Consider the following 14,533-nt stretch of genomic DNA (forward strand, 5'->3'; position numbering starts at 1 on the left):
GTTCATGAGGAACTTAGTTTTGTTTCACTAGGTGAACTTACCTCATATATGAAAAAACACAAGTCTAGCGGTCCTATGTTCATGAGAAACTTTGTTATTCTATGCGTTTCCACGTTAATCTAAGGTTAATGAACTAAAATTAGTTAATTTTAGTTTTGAGTTAATTTTAGTTAATTGGGGTTGCAATCAATTCTGCCATTATTGCTATGAATTTTCTGTAAATTTCGACACTCAAATTCATGAAATTGAGTTTCAAAACATACGAAAAACGGAGAAAAAAGGAGCTTCAGGTATCACACGTAAGGCATGCTTTTTTTTATTGCAAAATTACCAAAATCCCCCTATGTGTACCTAGAGAAAGCTACACCCGGGTGTACGTAATAGGCGTTGATACATTAAATATAAATTGATATTTAACAACTTTCTAGATATTAGGGTTTATTATTCTCCAAGCAAACCCTATCAATTGTACAATATATCTATACCTCCATTATATGAAAGACAAATAGAATACACATTTTATTCTCTCTAGCTCAATCTCTAACGTTGCACCATTATTTACAACATGTTATCAGCACCATTCTCTAACCAATCCGGAAACATCTCGAAAAATCATCTCTTGCTGATCGAGAAAACCAAGAATTTCATCATCGGGATTAGATTTCAATTATCATTGAGGTTAGTATATATTAAATAAAATTCAATTAATAAGTATGATAATTCATCGCAAAACATCACAATCGTCTTCGTACCATGTGGCTGAATTATATATATTTTAGATATGAGTATTTTTTCCATTAATGGAGAGTAAAAAAATATAGGGGTATAGGGTCTGTTCGGCAAAGGTAGCTGTAGCTGCTGACTGTTAGCTTTTGAGCAGTTGTTAGCTGTAGAGGTAGTTGTGAGTTGTCAATGGGTAGTTGTGAGCTGTCAGCTGTCAAGGTAGCTGTTGATAATATAGCAGTGTAACCATTTAATACTTTGTTTGTTGATGGGCCTATTTGACGTCGACAAACCATGACGGATTTCATGATTATTATCTGATCTTGTACAAGTACATATGATTGATTAAATAACTCTTTTTTAACATATAATTTCATGATTATTATGCTTGAATATTTCCACTATATTATATTAATGCTTAATTGATAATTATCATTCTTACTACGTAGAATTTTTTTTTTTACTTTAATAATAAATCATTACATAAGCTTTATTAAATGCTAATTGATATTTTGTTCAAGGGTTTAATGTCTCAGTATTTTTTGTTTTCTTTGAAAGCGTAAGTTGGGTGTTTATTTATTATTTCCACTATATTTTTTGTCTCAGTATTTTTTACTTTAATAATAAATCATTACATAAGCTTTACGTAAGTTGGGTGTTTATTTGTTTTCTTTGTTTTCTCAGTATTAAAATTATAGATAGAATATTATTTATTATTATTCATAATAATAATAATAGTTGATATAATAATAATAATTAATTTTGCACAAATTTTGTTGCAAATTGGTGGGTGTTTAAATGTAAATGGGTCATTCTTTTTGGGACAAAGTTTTGGCCAAATGGGTTTTGGGCCGGAGGGAGTATTATTCATAATAATAATAATAGTTAATATAATAATAATAATTAAATAAAAAGGCTTCTTTTTTCTCTCTCTATATTTTTTTGTCTTAAAAATTAGGGTTCCTAGATGAACTTGAGTGACATTTGTAAGGAAAATCTGCATAATGGGGGGAAAAAGGCATCTGTGAAGAATGCTGGGAGTAAGAAAATCTCCGGAAAGTGCGCAACTTGTGGGGATGAATTTCAGGATGATAATCTCTTTATTCCGCATGTGAATCGTTGTATCAAAATTCACCCTGATGCCAAAGACAAGGTATAAGCTTTTTTTATACTATACTACTACGTTTTTGATTTTTAGCTATTTTGATCATGAATCCATTCATCATATCATCTTTCAAACAAAAAATTTTCCCTTTAGATATTTTGATTTTAGCAGAAAGGTGAAAGAATATAGTGTTATAATCAACATATTTCCTCCAATCCATCAATGCTTTTTGAGCCCAAGAGATTCATTCATTATTGTAAGTCACTGTCAAGTCACTGATTCAACGATCTTTTTGCTTCTAATGTATAAGCTGTCCTGCTGTTGGGGTTATTTTTAATCTTATTCGGCATACGGCAGGAACCTAGACTAATAGCAGCATCTTGGTGAGTAAAATGCATTTTAGGGACTCACCTTTTATACTTTTCATTGTTTGGGGACTCACCTTTCACTTTTCATCGTTTGGGGATTGCCGGTCACCGAAATTCAATTCAATCCGATCACTTAATAAAAAATTCTCCTAAATTTGTTAATTACAACTGTCAAAAGATAAATTTTAGACTTTGACTCTACAAAAAAAATACATTGTAGAAGAAAACTCCAAAATGTTAAGAGTATGTAGAGCCCAAAATGCGAAAATTGTAACTAGATAATCTCAAAATGTTAAACATTTCTGCAAAAAAAATTTAAAATGTGTATATGAGTAATGAGAATTATTTTTAATAGCAATAATATTATGATTAAAAAAAAAAAAACCCAATAGCATATACGAAAGTATTGTACAGAGCCAATGGGTTTACCTCAAGTTTGATTTATTATGTAACTTCTCACATCATTGATTTAGATTATGGTTGTAAGGTCCACTTTTTTTGTTAGCCATATCCTTGCATAAGAGAACAAATTATCAATTAGCATATAGTCTATTTATTTTACTTGAACTTCATACTGAATTGACATGAGTGGAGCAAAAAATAAAAAATAAAAAAATAATACATGTAGTGCTTGAGTTGTTATGTAATTTCTGCCATTCAGAGAAATGAAACTACGGTTTGATGATGAAATGCTACCTTGAGTCGATTGTGATTGCTGGGTATTGTTATGTATTACTGTAGTTGACTGCAAAGTTTGCTCTCCACCAAAATCAGTATAGTAAGCAGCTTGCCTCCTTGGTTCATTGATCTGGGAAGGAAGACATTAATACAAGAACCATCAACATATTGTACATATGCTTATAATTGAGTGGATTTTTGAAGAAAACAAGCATATGAACTTACTGAGATTAACACACACACACACACACACACACACACACAAAAGAACACACTGAGGATCCAGTAGCAGTTTGTAGGGGTGTTTGTTTCTTTCCTTTCTGTTGAAGTTGCGTGAGTGGTTGAGTTGAACTTGGTAATTCGTCTCTGAAGCTACAACTTCTTTTGTTATGCCCTTGCTCTCCACATACACTACATTTCATAATCATGCCAGTCTTCCTCATTTTACCATTGCTAGTTGCTTCTCCAACCTGTTTTTTCCTTGCCTTTTGCGGTCTACCTCTAACCTTTTTTAATGGAGGGGCTGAAATTGATTCAGCTTGTGAAATTGGCCATTCATTAGGTCCATTCAAAGGCTCCATAGGAAACTCATAAGCCTTCAAATATTCAGATTTGGTAAAAGAGCTTGCAACATACTGTTCAAGATGTTCCACGGACTTCCAAATGGCAGCAATTGCATGTTTACATGGTATCCCACTTAGTTGCCATGTATTGCAACGACAAGTTCTATCTCTTAGATCAACGACATATTTCGTTTGAGTTATCCCATCTCTCACACCAAACTTAAACCTTCCATCCCAAAATGCAGACCACCCCCTTGACTTTAACTTATTATCTTCCAATTTTTGTTGAATTCTTGGACAAATAAAACACTCTTTCTTTTCAATAAAATCTCTTTTCTTAAATAATCTCTCCATTAAACTCTCACTTATGTCCTCCAACATAGTAATTATTGGTTTATGCCTAGACTTAAGTATATATGCATTGAAAACCTCACTCATATTATTGTCGATGCTATCACAACAAGATTGTGGTGTGTAAAATGCTTTACACCATTTCTTGTAGTTTCTATTCAATAAATCATTTGCAGCAGCCTCTGAAACTTTTCGAAATGCTTCAATGTTTGCTTGGAAGACATTTTCAGTTGTGCTTTTGGCAATTCTCCAGAACCATTTCCTAAGTTCCTGCCCCCCACCAAACACATCCCTAAAATTACAATAAACGTGTCTAGCACAACACCTAACTTCTGCTTGATTCCATATCTCACTAACAGCTTGAATCAAACCTTTTTGTTGATCTAACCTTTTTGTTAATCTGACATTATTGTATACCCTGCGCCACTAGTTGTACCTAAGTCTTGAGATAATAATTCCAAAAACCAACCCCAACTATCACCACTTTCGACCTCCACAACAGCCCATGCAATTGGAAACATTTGGTTGTTTCCATCCCTCCCCACAGCCACTAAAAGCTGTCCACCAAATGGACCTTTCAAAAAACAACCATCTAGTGAAATAAATGGTCTACATCCATTAAGAAATCCCTTTCTCAGTGCTTCAAAACAAAAGTACACGCGTTGAAATTCTTGGTTTTTCAATTTCAAAATAACCGTGTTGTTAGAGTTTGCTCGTAAAATCTCTAGTGCATATCTATGTAATAACCCATATTGCTCTCTATACTCACCAAGAATTAAAGCATGACCCTTTTTTCTAGCTCTTACTGCTAGCCACAATGAAATTTTTATTCCCCAATCACACCATACGTGCTCTACAATTTCTCGCAATCTCATGTAAGGGTTAATCTTAAACTTACTTGCATAAGTTGAAGCAACCCATGAAGAGGAAATCAATGTCACCTTGTTCTTTCTACCGCAAATGTGCTCATCTTGATGTGTCTTTATCTGAAATGTTCTTTTACCAGCAGCCCAAGACGCCCAAAGTCTCCATTTGCAGCCCTGTGATTTACATTCAGCCCCAATCTTATCTTTTTTATTTGTACTGAAATGCACATCTCTCCCATGGAAAATACAGTAGTCTGTAATTGCTTTTTTCAGATGTTGAGCATTATCAAATTCTTGTCCGACGTAAAACTTAGTATCCTAAGGTGTTGTCCCTTTTTTGTACTTCTTGAAAGTAGAAGATTTTTTTATTTTAGTCGGAACAGGTATTATATACCCACAATCTTCCTCATCAGATGCATCATCAGGACTATCCAAGTCAGTAGAATTCTCATATTCACTATCTATTTCTTCAGGCTGCTTTCGGTTGTTCTCTGCCACTCTTTTAAGTTGTCTAAGTTCTTCTTCATAATCCTTATCAATCTTCTTAGCTTCTCCTATTTTTTCTATAGCAGCAACAACCTCTTCATCATCCATATCACTTCCATTCTCATCATAATCAATTGCATCATCTATTGTAGGCCTGACAGGACTCTTAAAAGCATCCTCATAATCAATTGAAAATAGAAAGTCCAAGTTTTCCCCTATATTGAACATTATAATTATTGATCTATATGTGTACTGGGTTAAATACTATTAATCTAACACTTAATTGAATTTGCACAGGAGGTCGTCTCTGGTCGTCCTTCGGGGTTCCAGTTCAGGTTCCCGACCCACTGGTCGTGGCGGTTGTGGTCGCAGGTACCGTCAGGTATGCTCTTTAATTCAATTTGTTGTCTTAATTTTGCTTCTATTAATTAATTTGTAGTTTAGAAATTTGGATTGAATTCTTTAGTAAAAACTATCATTGAGAATTTCCCTTTAAATTTTAACGATGAGTTTTATCTTTTTATACAAGTGTGTTTTGTGTATTTGAAAGTAAAATATGATTTAAACATAATTTTAATGTGTTATTGATTAATTTTGCAGTGATGGCATGGCAGCTAAAATTGGACAGTGATAGCAGCTGGAGAACTTACTCTAACGGGACTTTTTCAACAAAACAATGAATAATTGTAATAAGTTTTGGAGATTTTATGGTTTGTAGCAAGTTTGTTGCAACTTTTGCCAAAAACATCCGCTACACATTTACTGCAACTTCCCAAATTTTCCATTTTTAGTAAGTTTTTTTAAGAAAATTACACATATACCCTTACTTACAATTTAATAACCACAATTAGATCTTAAACACTACACTTAATTAATTACCAATCTGACCAGTAATTTATCTAACCATTACCACCAAATTAAATTCACTACCCCAATTCCCAACTAACTCATAAAATTCATCCAGCTTTCAAATGATTTTTCCAGAAATTAAACCCCAATTCATCTTGTTCTTCATCTTCCTTGTTTTCTCTCTCTTCAAACAACTAGATCTCCATTCTTGCATCCCTCAGTCTCTCTTTCTCTCTCCTACTTCTCACTCGGTTCATCCTCTCCCTCTCTCAATCTTTTTCTCTCTCCTTGTTTCTTTGTTTCTCAGACTCACAAAATTTCCAGATCTAGCCAACAAATTAGTCCGTTGCAATTAATTTCCAGATCAAATTCATTCCTTACGATAAAAAATTCAGTTTGCGATGTAAGGTGGTAGTTTAAACCGCCATTTACGAACGATCTTAGGGTGAGATGGGTCAGTGGATCTTTCGATGAGGTGGTCGTTGGGTAATTAGTTTTAGAGGGTGTGGTTAGTGGGTTGGGTTCGATTTGTGTGGGGTTTTACGGAGTGCTTGTGTGGTGGTTGTGGGGGTAGCTTTAGGTTTTGGGTTATGGGTGTATGGTGGGTACGAGCTTAGCGTGGTGGTTGGGGGGTGCTTGTAAGGCTAGTGTTACTGTGTTATTGTCTTTGTACTAGGGTGGTGCTGCGAAGGTGGTGGCTTGTGTGGCGGGTGTTATGAAGGGTGGTTGTGGCCTGTGTGGTTGACAAGAGGATAAGGCCCGTGATTGTTAATTTATTCCCACTTTCTCTCTCGTTCCTTCCTTAATCACATGCCTCTCCTTTCTTAATCTCCATTTCTCATTTTTTGCCTAGGAGTCCATGTCAACTCCAAAGTTGCAAAAAACTTGAAACGGGGATAGTATTTCGTTAGTAAAAGCTTGTTTAAAGATTAATGGTTTTATATTATCAACAAACATGGAAACCATATTTTCCTAAAATACTAGAGAATAATATATTAATATCAGAATATATATTCAATTAACAATCAATTTAGGGTAACAAACATGCAATTTTTGAATTTCCGCAAAATTAAAAAAGGAATCTTTGCCTTTGTAGATGATATCTAGTACTATAAAGAAAAGGAGAACACAAAAAATAGACTATCAATACAGATCAAAATTATTGTCGTTAAAGTGTGTGACTCATCATGGAGGAGAGAAAAACAATCAATCAAGAACTGATATGCCAAGACACTCTAGCTGATATGTCAAGAATCACATTTGAGAGAACATTTTGGCCATAGAATTCCCTTGAAAGAAAGTACAAGGGTGGAGGATGTGTGTAGATTACACGGCTTTGAACAAGGCACTATCAATAATAAGTTCCTTATCCTTTTTAAGAAACTTCCCCATTTTTCTCAAATTTTCAACCCAAAGAAAGCCACATGTCAAAGTTATCCAAACCAAGCTTCTTTATCTACTAGAAAATTTATCTTTATCTTCATCTTCATTTCCCCTCTTCAATTCAACCTTTAATCAAAATTAATTGTCCATTTTGCCATCAATATTAGTCCCTCAATCTTCCCCCTTCATTAGTAGCCTCATAGCCCTCATTTCGAATTAAATACTCCATAAATTAATTCTTTAATCATCTTTTTGATTACACACTTAAACCTATAATTATTTATTGGTATTTCCTCACTCATCTCTTAAAGCAATTCTAACTCTATTTAACAAAGTGCCGCCATCAATTTCATATGTATATTCACATTTAGTGAGTAATTGTCATATTGTGATTTTTTTTTAAAGATTATATTTAAATATAGCTATAATCATAATTTATGGTCTTGTATGTCAATCCCAAATAGTTTGCGAGAAACACTTGTACAAGTAGACAAACATAGGTGTGTTATTGTATTGTGCTCATAGAAGATTGATTGGGTTGCAATTGAAGTTTTAGAACCTATTTTTGGATGGATTGTTACTTGAAACTTCCAATTTTTAATTTGTGTTGTACTAAATTGGAGAAATTTATGCATCCTGACGAGAGAGAGGTTGATGTGAAGGTGCTTAGCTTGCTAGAGATATAGCTTTATAGATTAAAGTGTGTTATACATCATGCGGCGAAGAAAAACAATCAATCAAAACCAAAAATATAATAAAGAGAAAAGTACTAGAAATTACCATCATTCATTAGGGGTGACAAACACACGAATTTCATTTTATGCAGAATTAAATGTCAAACAATTCTTACCAAACACTCCAAATTATAATCAACAAACATCAAAGGAAAGTGACAAGGTAATTAGTATAACATGTGGCTAAAGAGCTTCATAAAGCATCTATTACATACCTTAAGCTTGAAAGTTTTGCAAATTTTCCTTTTTTCCTCGACATTCGGATTCATCTTCCCCGTATTAGTCATCCTCTTCCTGATTATCCCTCTTAAGAACCACCTTCATGCCATCTTCTCATATTCATATTAGTGATCCTACTTAAAAACAATAAATCAAGGATGAAACACACAATAAAATTCAGGGATTAGAAAATAGCAGGGCACCTCAATGTCCTCAACACGCCATAGATTCCATTCGTTTTCTTTTGAATCTCCTCCTATACCATGACAAACAGATAAATATAATTAAATAAACGCACTCCAATTTGACATGAACAAGAAAGCTGAGGTATAATTAATTTATAAAAAACAAATCAACTTGAACTATCCATGCCATACTTTCCGTCCATTTTCTTCTGGACAAACAACTTTAGAATAATACAAATAACATAAATTCAAGGAATAGATCAAATTAAATTAAAAAGAACAGATCTAATCAAGGGGATAAATAAATTCGATTTGAAATCAAATTAAAAAAAACTCAGATTCAACCCCATCCAATTAACAAGAACAACAAAGTAAAGGTACATAAATTAAATCAAAATTAAATCCAAAAACAGAGAAAATTGAGATCGATGAATACTCGAGATCAGAGGACAGAGGCCGGCGGACGGTAACCGGCAGATGGCGGCCGGTGATAAAGAGAGAGTCTTTACCAACCAACCAAGTCTACCAAATTAACAACAACCAAGAAAAGTGGAGAATTTTGGGGTTTTATTTTTTATTTTACTTTTTTGTTTCAGTTTTAATAGTTTTACTTTTAGTTCAGACTTTCTGAACTGTACTTTGTCTGCCAAATTAGATTTTTTAATTTTTAATTTAAACCTAAGCCATACCACCTTAATGGGCGATTTAATCCACCCACCACTAGGGCTCTTCATGGCCCGCCCTGACCCATAAAAAGTTTTGGAGGTTTAATATGTAAATGGGCGGGTTTTCAAAGGGTCACCACCCAAATACCTAACTCACATCTGAAATTACCCTTTCTGTCCACCAAAAGGGAGTACTTTGTGTGCTTAGTGCCATTTGAAATTATACTGTACACTAGGTTAGGTCCCGTGCCATGCACGGTTATTTTTATCACTCCATATTTTCTTTATATAAATTAATTTATGCCTTTATGGCATACAAAATAAAAAGTTAATATATTTGTAGAATAAATTATATTCCATCATAATTACACTTCTGTACAGAGATTATTTATTTCCTTATTAATCCGTACTTAATTGGGTAATAACATAAGAAAGGTAAATATTATTATTTCTTTATTTGGTTGACAAAAAAAAATTTCTTTTAAATAACTTCTTTAAATAAAATTTTCTAAATTATAAAAAAAAAATACAAAATACTTAGAACACACCAGAGCATGACACGTGTCATTGCTGGTGTGTCTTTTAGTATATAGTTATTGATTGATTGATGATTATTGATAGATATGTTACAACTTACAAGTCTTACAACAAATTATTAGCCGATTGATTTATACGTTGAAAAGATAATATCAAGATTTTTTATTTTTTTTTTTTTGGAAACGATCAAGATTTTTTTTGACAGATCTTTTGAAATTTTCGTAAAAAAATAAAAAATCTCTTGATAATAAAATCAAGAATATCTCGTCAAAAAAAAGAAACAAAAAATTCAAAAAGATTATCTCTACGTGATTTTGTTTCCTAATTTTGGGATACGTTTATGTTAGTTTAGGAAGCTAATAATAATTAATTTTAATATCCTAAAATAATGTTGCCGTGATTAAATTTGTTTCCTAGTCTAAGTATGATTCCTAAGTATGATGTGAAAAACTAAAAAGTGGTATAAATATAAGAAGGAGCCACAACAGAATTAGAAATTAAAGATAGAAATCGTAAATTCCCAAGTTTGTGTGCTCTATTAAGTTTAATCAGCAATGAATCAAAAAGAGTTTGACGAATCATGGCCTCTCTCTCTTGAGGAAACACAAACACCTTGGCTTCTGTATACCCATGACCATGATGATGATAGTGACTCTAGTGAGTGTGAACAACTCCAGGTTTTTTACTCCCCCGGTGACTCGAAATCGTACATGAAAAGTATCCCTGAATTGTGCCACAAGGAAACAATTGCTTTTTTTCATGGCTGGTTAATTCTACACGATCAGGAGGACAGTTGCATCTATTCTTTATTCAACATTACCACTCTACAGACCACAAGTCTTCCGCGATTACCAACTGATGATGTACCTGTTGGAGGGTTGCCTGTGTGCTTACTAACATCATCCCCATCCCCATCCCCATCCCCATCCCCATCCCTTGCTGATGATAATTGTATGTTTTTATTATCCATTGTTAGTGATATCTGTGATAGCCTGTTGTTTTTCTGCCGGCCATGGGCTGATACGTGTGATTGGGTCGTACAAAGTGTTGAGCTTGAAGATGGGTATCAAACCTGGTTACTCTTAATGGGGTTATATATGGTCGTTCATATGTAGAAGATCCCGTGAGCAATGATATATTCTATATAGTCGATGAATTGAACAAGCTGACCATACGACCCTTGCAAATTGGTGAACCGAAAATAGAATCAGAGACGGTAAATGAATTTTATCATACCTATTTGCTCGAATCTTGTGGCTGTATTTACTATGCAAAGATACTTTATCGTTTTATTAATAAATATCATGAAATAAACAACATTGTCGCTATCAGGGCATGGGAGCTGAATTTAGAGGAAAACAATTGGATGGAGTTGAAGAGTTTGAATGGCAGAGATTTTTTATTGAATCCTCGTGGTAGTACTTGGTGTTGGGGTAATAATGCTAAAGTTGGTGGTATTCATGAGAATTGCCTTTGCTTTCCTTTTCAAGTTCATTAGAAGATGACCCAAATATTATAGTTTCAGTCAACCTAGTTGATCAAACTTGGACCGTTGTTTCTCCCTCCCCAAACTTGGTAAGCCCTGATGAGTACTATGATAATCCTGTTTGGGTCGTCATGCCAAGGTTACAACTCAAGAACATTCCAAATCCGAACCAACAACAAATTCAAATCGAACACGAAGATGACAATATTAATGAAGAAGCACAAGAGGAGGACATTAGTTGTTGGTTTGATAAGCTGCCATTAGATATGATACAATCGCTTCCAAACTATATGCATTTGTTTGAGTATTGGAAATTTCGCGCTAGTTGTAAGATGTTTCATGCAGCACTCCCTGAACCTCTATGGCGAACCAACAATGAGTTTCCCTTATTCTTGTTCTTTAAGAATGAAGTTGGATTGTGTAAGTTGATGGACCCGTGTCGAAATGATGTTATATGCTCCAGCACCCTAGTTCCATTCTCTCAAGAGTTGGGTTGTAATTGATGATATAGGAAATTATATTTTCTTTATTAGCAAGACATCGTGTTGTTCAATAGTACCAAGTGATCCTACGATGAGAAACAGGATCTACCTTTCGAAGATAGAAGGGAAAAATATTGTGTTCTACTCTCTAGACACTAAGATGTATCACATTCTAGGGAGTGGGGATTCTAGGACGGATTTGTATGGTACGAACCAACCGTTGATGTGTTGCTGGGTTTAGCTAGCTGCGTTATGCTTATTAATTTTATGTACTTTTATTGATATTTTATAAATTTTATATTATGTTTATAATTATTTATTTTCTACAAAGGATTTTGATGTTTTTATAATCATTAGTTGTATTTTCGAAAATATATTAGCTTCATATTTTACAAGGTAATTAAGATAGATATGTGGTGGGTTACATTACAAATTTGTGATTCTGAGAGAAGCCATACCTAATTTCTCGTAAACAAAATTTGTGAAGAGTAAATGAATAGAAAACTGGTGTAGTTTTGAACTCACTAAGAACCATTGAATTATTTTTGGCTCTAAGTTTTATCTTGCATAACCTGAATTTATATCGATAAGCACCATATTACTCCTATTAAACACTAAAGTGCTCTAAATCATATTGTAATTAGCACTCTAGCAGATTTACATGGCTTAAGATCGAACACTTCCATTGAGGAAAAAGGCGATTTTTTCGCAGGCTAGTATATCACAATGTTTGTGATACTAGCTAGCCTGCAAAAAAACTAATCCGAAGATTAGCAACTTTGTTGCAGGCTAGTATCACAATGTTTGTGATCAAACGAGTTAAGTACAATTGTATTTGATCAAGTATTTCAAGATGTAGTATAATTATTACAAATAGATACAAATGCTTATGACAATTATCAGACTACAAGTACATTATTACAGTGAAAAGTTCAACTCAAGCATAGAATTTCGTCTATTCACAGTAACATTGCTGCTGTGGCAAATTAGTTCTCGAGGACAAAGGAAACAACCTTCCAACCATAAAAACAGAAATTCTAACTTTTTAATTTTCTGTCAGCGGAATTGGTATGAAGGCATTAACAGTAAAACCACCATCAGCCGTTATAGTTTGTCCAGTTATATAAGAGGCTGCAGGCAGACAAAGAAACGCGACTACTGGTGAAATTTCCTCTGGTTCACCCACACGTCCTAGAGCAATTCGAGACTTGACTGCCTTCAAATACTCCTTATGGTTTCTAAGTTCCTGCCAATTACCACAACTAAATATGTTAATAATGTGCAACATATCTTAACATAATGCGTAGGTATGTACAGAAAAAGTTGTCACGTTTCCTAAATTTTGTGTTACTTCGGAAATGAAATTAGTACCTCAGTCAAAGCAGACCAAATCACTCCAGGTGCAACAGAATTAACCCTGATATTGTCTTTTGCCCATTCACATGCCAAATTCTTTGCTAGTTGGTTAATTGCTCCTGTAAAATGATGAACAAATGTAACTGAAATTGCTATATAAATGAACAATATAATAATCCTTGAAAAGTCGAGTAACAAAGCTGAAAAGCTTTGTACCTTTTGCTGCCCCATAAACAGATCCAATATCAAATGCCATGGTACTAGCCATTGACGAAATGAACACAATGTTGCCTTGTCCTGAGGCCTTAAAGTGTGGATATGCAAGTTGAGATAAATGGTAAGCTGACTCGAAATTCGTTGCCATTGTATTCGTGTAATACTCTGGCGTTGTATCCACAGTTTCAATTCTCTTACAACCACCAGCATTATTCACCTGAACCCAAAACTCATATATAAATCTCGAGTACCACTCCTAAGACTTTATCGAATAACAAATAAGTTATTTGTTGTACACATGCTTAATGTGATTATATTGCTTACGAGAATGTCCAATTTTCCATTAAAATTGGAGTTTACAGTCTCCATTAGCTTCACTCTTTCGGGTCGAGAAGAAACATCACAAACTGAGCCGGTTACCGGAAAACCCTTTGCCTTCCAAGCTAACAAGCAAGCATCAAGATCAGCTTCATTCCTAGCACATGTATGTACAATTGCTCCTAGTCCTACAAGCTCCTCTACAATAGCATGCCTGCATAGTGCATATACATAAATATAAACTTGAATTACTTAAGAAAATTGATACTCCGTATTTCATTACTCAGTTTTCTATTATTGTAAACCGGGTCAATACAAGATTAATTGTACCAAATCAGCACCCGTTAATATATGTAAAATATAATCAGCATATTATTATTATTCGACGATAATGAAATACTATGAAAAATTACATAAAATATAGCACGAGTAGTTTATATACAATTATTTACTTGGTACATACCCGATGCCTCTAGTACCACCCGTGACAAGAGCGGTCTTTCCTTGGAGTGACCATCGCTTGTTATTGCCATTAGTATTTGCACTAATTACCTCCATTTTTTAATTCTTCAACTTGATTATAGAAAATGATTATTAAAAAAAACACACACTCACACACACAAAACTACAATTAAGGAAGTTGATTTTTGAAAGTGCTTTCCAAAAAAAAAATGATCATTTGAAAGTAAGCTTTATTTTTGGGTTATATTGGACTTATAGGGTAGGAGACCGAATGCCTAACAGTTTTTTATTTTTTATGGGAACAACCACGTGTCAATTTTACATCCAAACACAAAACCACAAAGGTAGTGAGTACCATAGTACCATACGCAATGAAAATTTGACATGAATGGCCACGGCTTTGCATGGACGTAACGTAATGTTGTATTTTTGGACAATTACATGTTTTTATTTTTGTAAGGTTAGAAGAAGACCACTTGTGAATCAGTGCCTCACAATCTC

The 14,533-nt window shown here is 33.9% G+C and overlaps 2 protein-coding genes and 1 long non-coding RNA gene across 5 annotated transcripts; 1 reads left to right on the forward strand and 2 right to left on the reverse strand.

Annotated features, from left to right (window-relative positions):
- The first annotated feature begins 1,514 nt into the window (after nt 1–1,514).
- LOC110723835 lies at nt 1,515–5,924 on the forward strand. The gene is made up of 3 exons (XM_021903224.1): nt 1,515–1,876; nt 5,438–5,522; nt 5,741–5,924. Exons 1-3 carry the CDS (start codon nt 1,691–1,693, stop codon nt 5,818–5,820), a joined length of 351 nt encoding a protein of 116 aa, XP_021758916.1. The 5' UTR covers nt 1,515–1,690; the 3' UTR covers nt 5,821–5,924.
- LOC110723836 lies at nt 2,330–9,191 on the reverse strand. Of its 3 annotated transcripts, none has more exons than XR_002511775.1 (6): nt 8,947–9,191; nt 8,529–8,581; nt 8,322–8,459; nt 2,893–3,004; nt 2,626–2,708; nt 2,330–2,498 (listed from the first exon to the last, which is right to left on the reverse strand). It is a non-coding gene; the product is annotated as an uncharacterized LOC110723836 (long non-coding RNA). The 3 variants fall into 3 exon arrangements; XR_002511773.1 differs by having other exon boundaries at nt 8,322–8,435; nt 8,947–9,187; XR_002511774.1 differs by having other exon boundaries at nt 8,322–8,424; nt 8,947–9,186.
- Nucleotides 9,192–12,499: 3,308 nt separating this feature from the next.
- On the reverse strand, nt 12,500–14,321 carry LOC110723837 (tropinone reductase homolog At1g07440-like). Its single transcript, XM_021903225.1, has 5 exons — nt 14,034–14,321; nt 13,577–13,784; nt 13,253–13,469; nt 13,052–13,155; nt 12,500–12,926 (listed from the first exon to the last, which is right to left on the reverse strand). The coding sequence occupies exons 1-5, from the start codon at nt 14,126–14,128 to the stop codon at nt 12,726–12,728; spliced, it is 825 nt and encodes a 274-aa protein (XP_021758917.1). The 5' UTR covers nt 14,129–14,321; the 3' UTR covers nt 12,500–12,725.
- Between the last annotated feature and the right edge of the window lie 212 nt (nt 14,322–14,533).

Source organism: Chenopodium quinoa, unplaced genomic scaffold, assembly GCF_001683475.1.
Source record: "Chenopodium quinoa cultivar QQ74 unplaced genomic scaffold, ASM168347v1, whole genome shotgun sequence".
Taxonomy (NCBI): domain Eukaryota; kingdom Viridiplantae; phylum Streptophyta; class Magnoliopsida; order Caryophyllales; family Amaranthaceae; genus Chenopodium; species Chenopodium quinoa.

Bases quoted from the DNA above. Each gene is read 5' to 3' on its own strand.
- LOC110723835 (XM_021903224.1), top strand. From the start codon at position 1,691: ATGAACTTGAGTGACATTTGTAAGGAAAATCTGCATAATGGGGGGAAA. The intron at 1,877-5,437 runs GTATAAGCTTTT...GAATTTGCACAG, and splicing joins ACCCTGATGCCAAAGACAAG to GAGGTCGTCTCTGGTCGTCC. The intron at 5,523-5,740 runs GTATGCTCTTTA...TTAATTTTGCAG, and splicing joins GTGGTCGCAGGTACCGTCAG to TGATGGCATGGCAGCTAAAA.
- LOC110723837 (XM_021903225.1), bottom strand. From the start codon at position 14,128: ATGGAGGTAATTAGTGCAAATACTAATGGCAATAACAAGCGATGGTCA. The intron at 13,470-13,576 runs GTAAGCAATATA...TTTTGGGTTCAG, and splicing joins ATGGAAAATTGGACATTCTC to GTGAATAATGCTGGTGGTTG. The intron at 12,927-13,051 runs GTACTAATTTCA...GGTAATTGGCAG, and splicing joins TTTGGTCTGCTTTGACTGAG to GAACTTAGAAACCATAAGGA.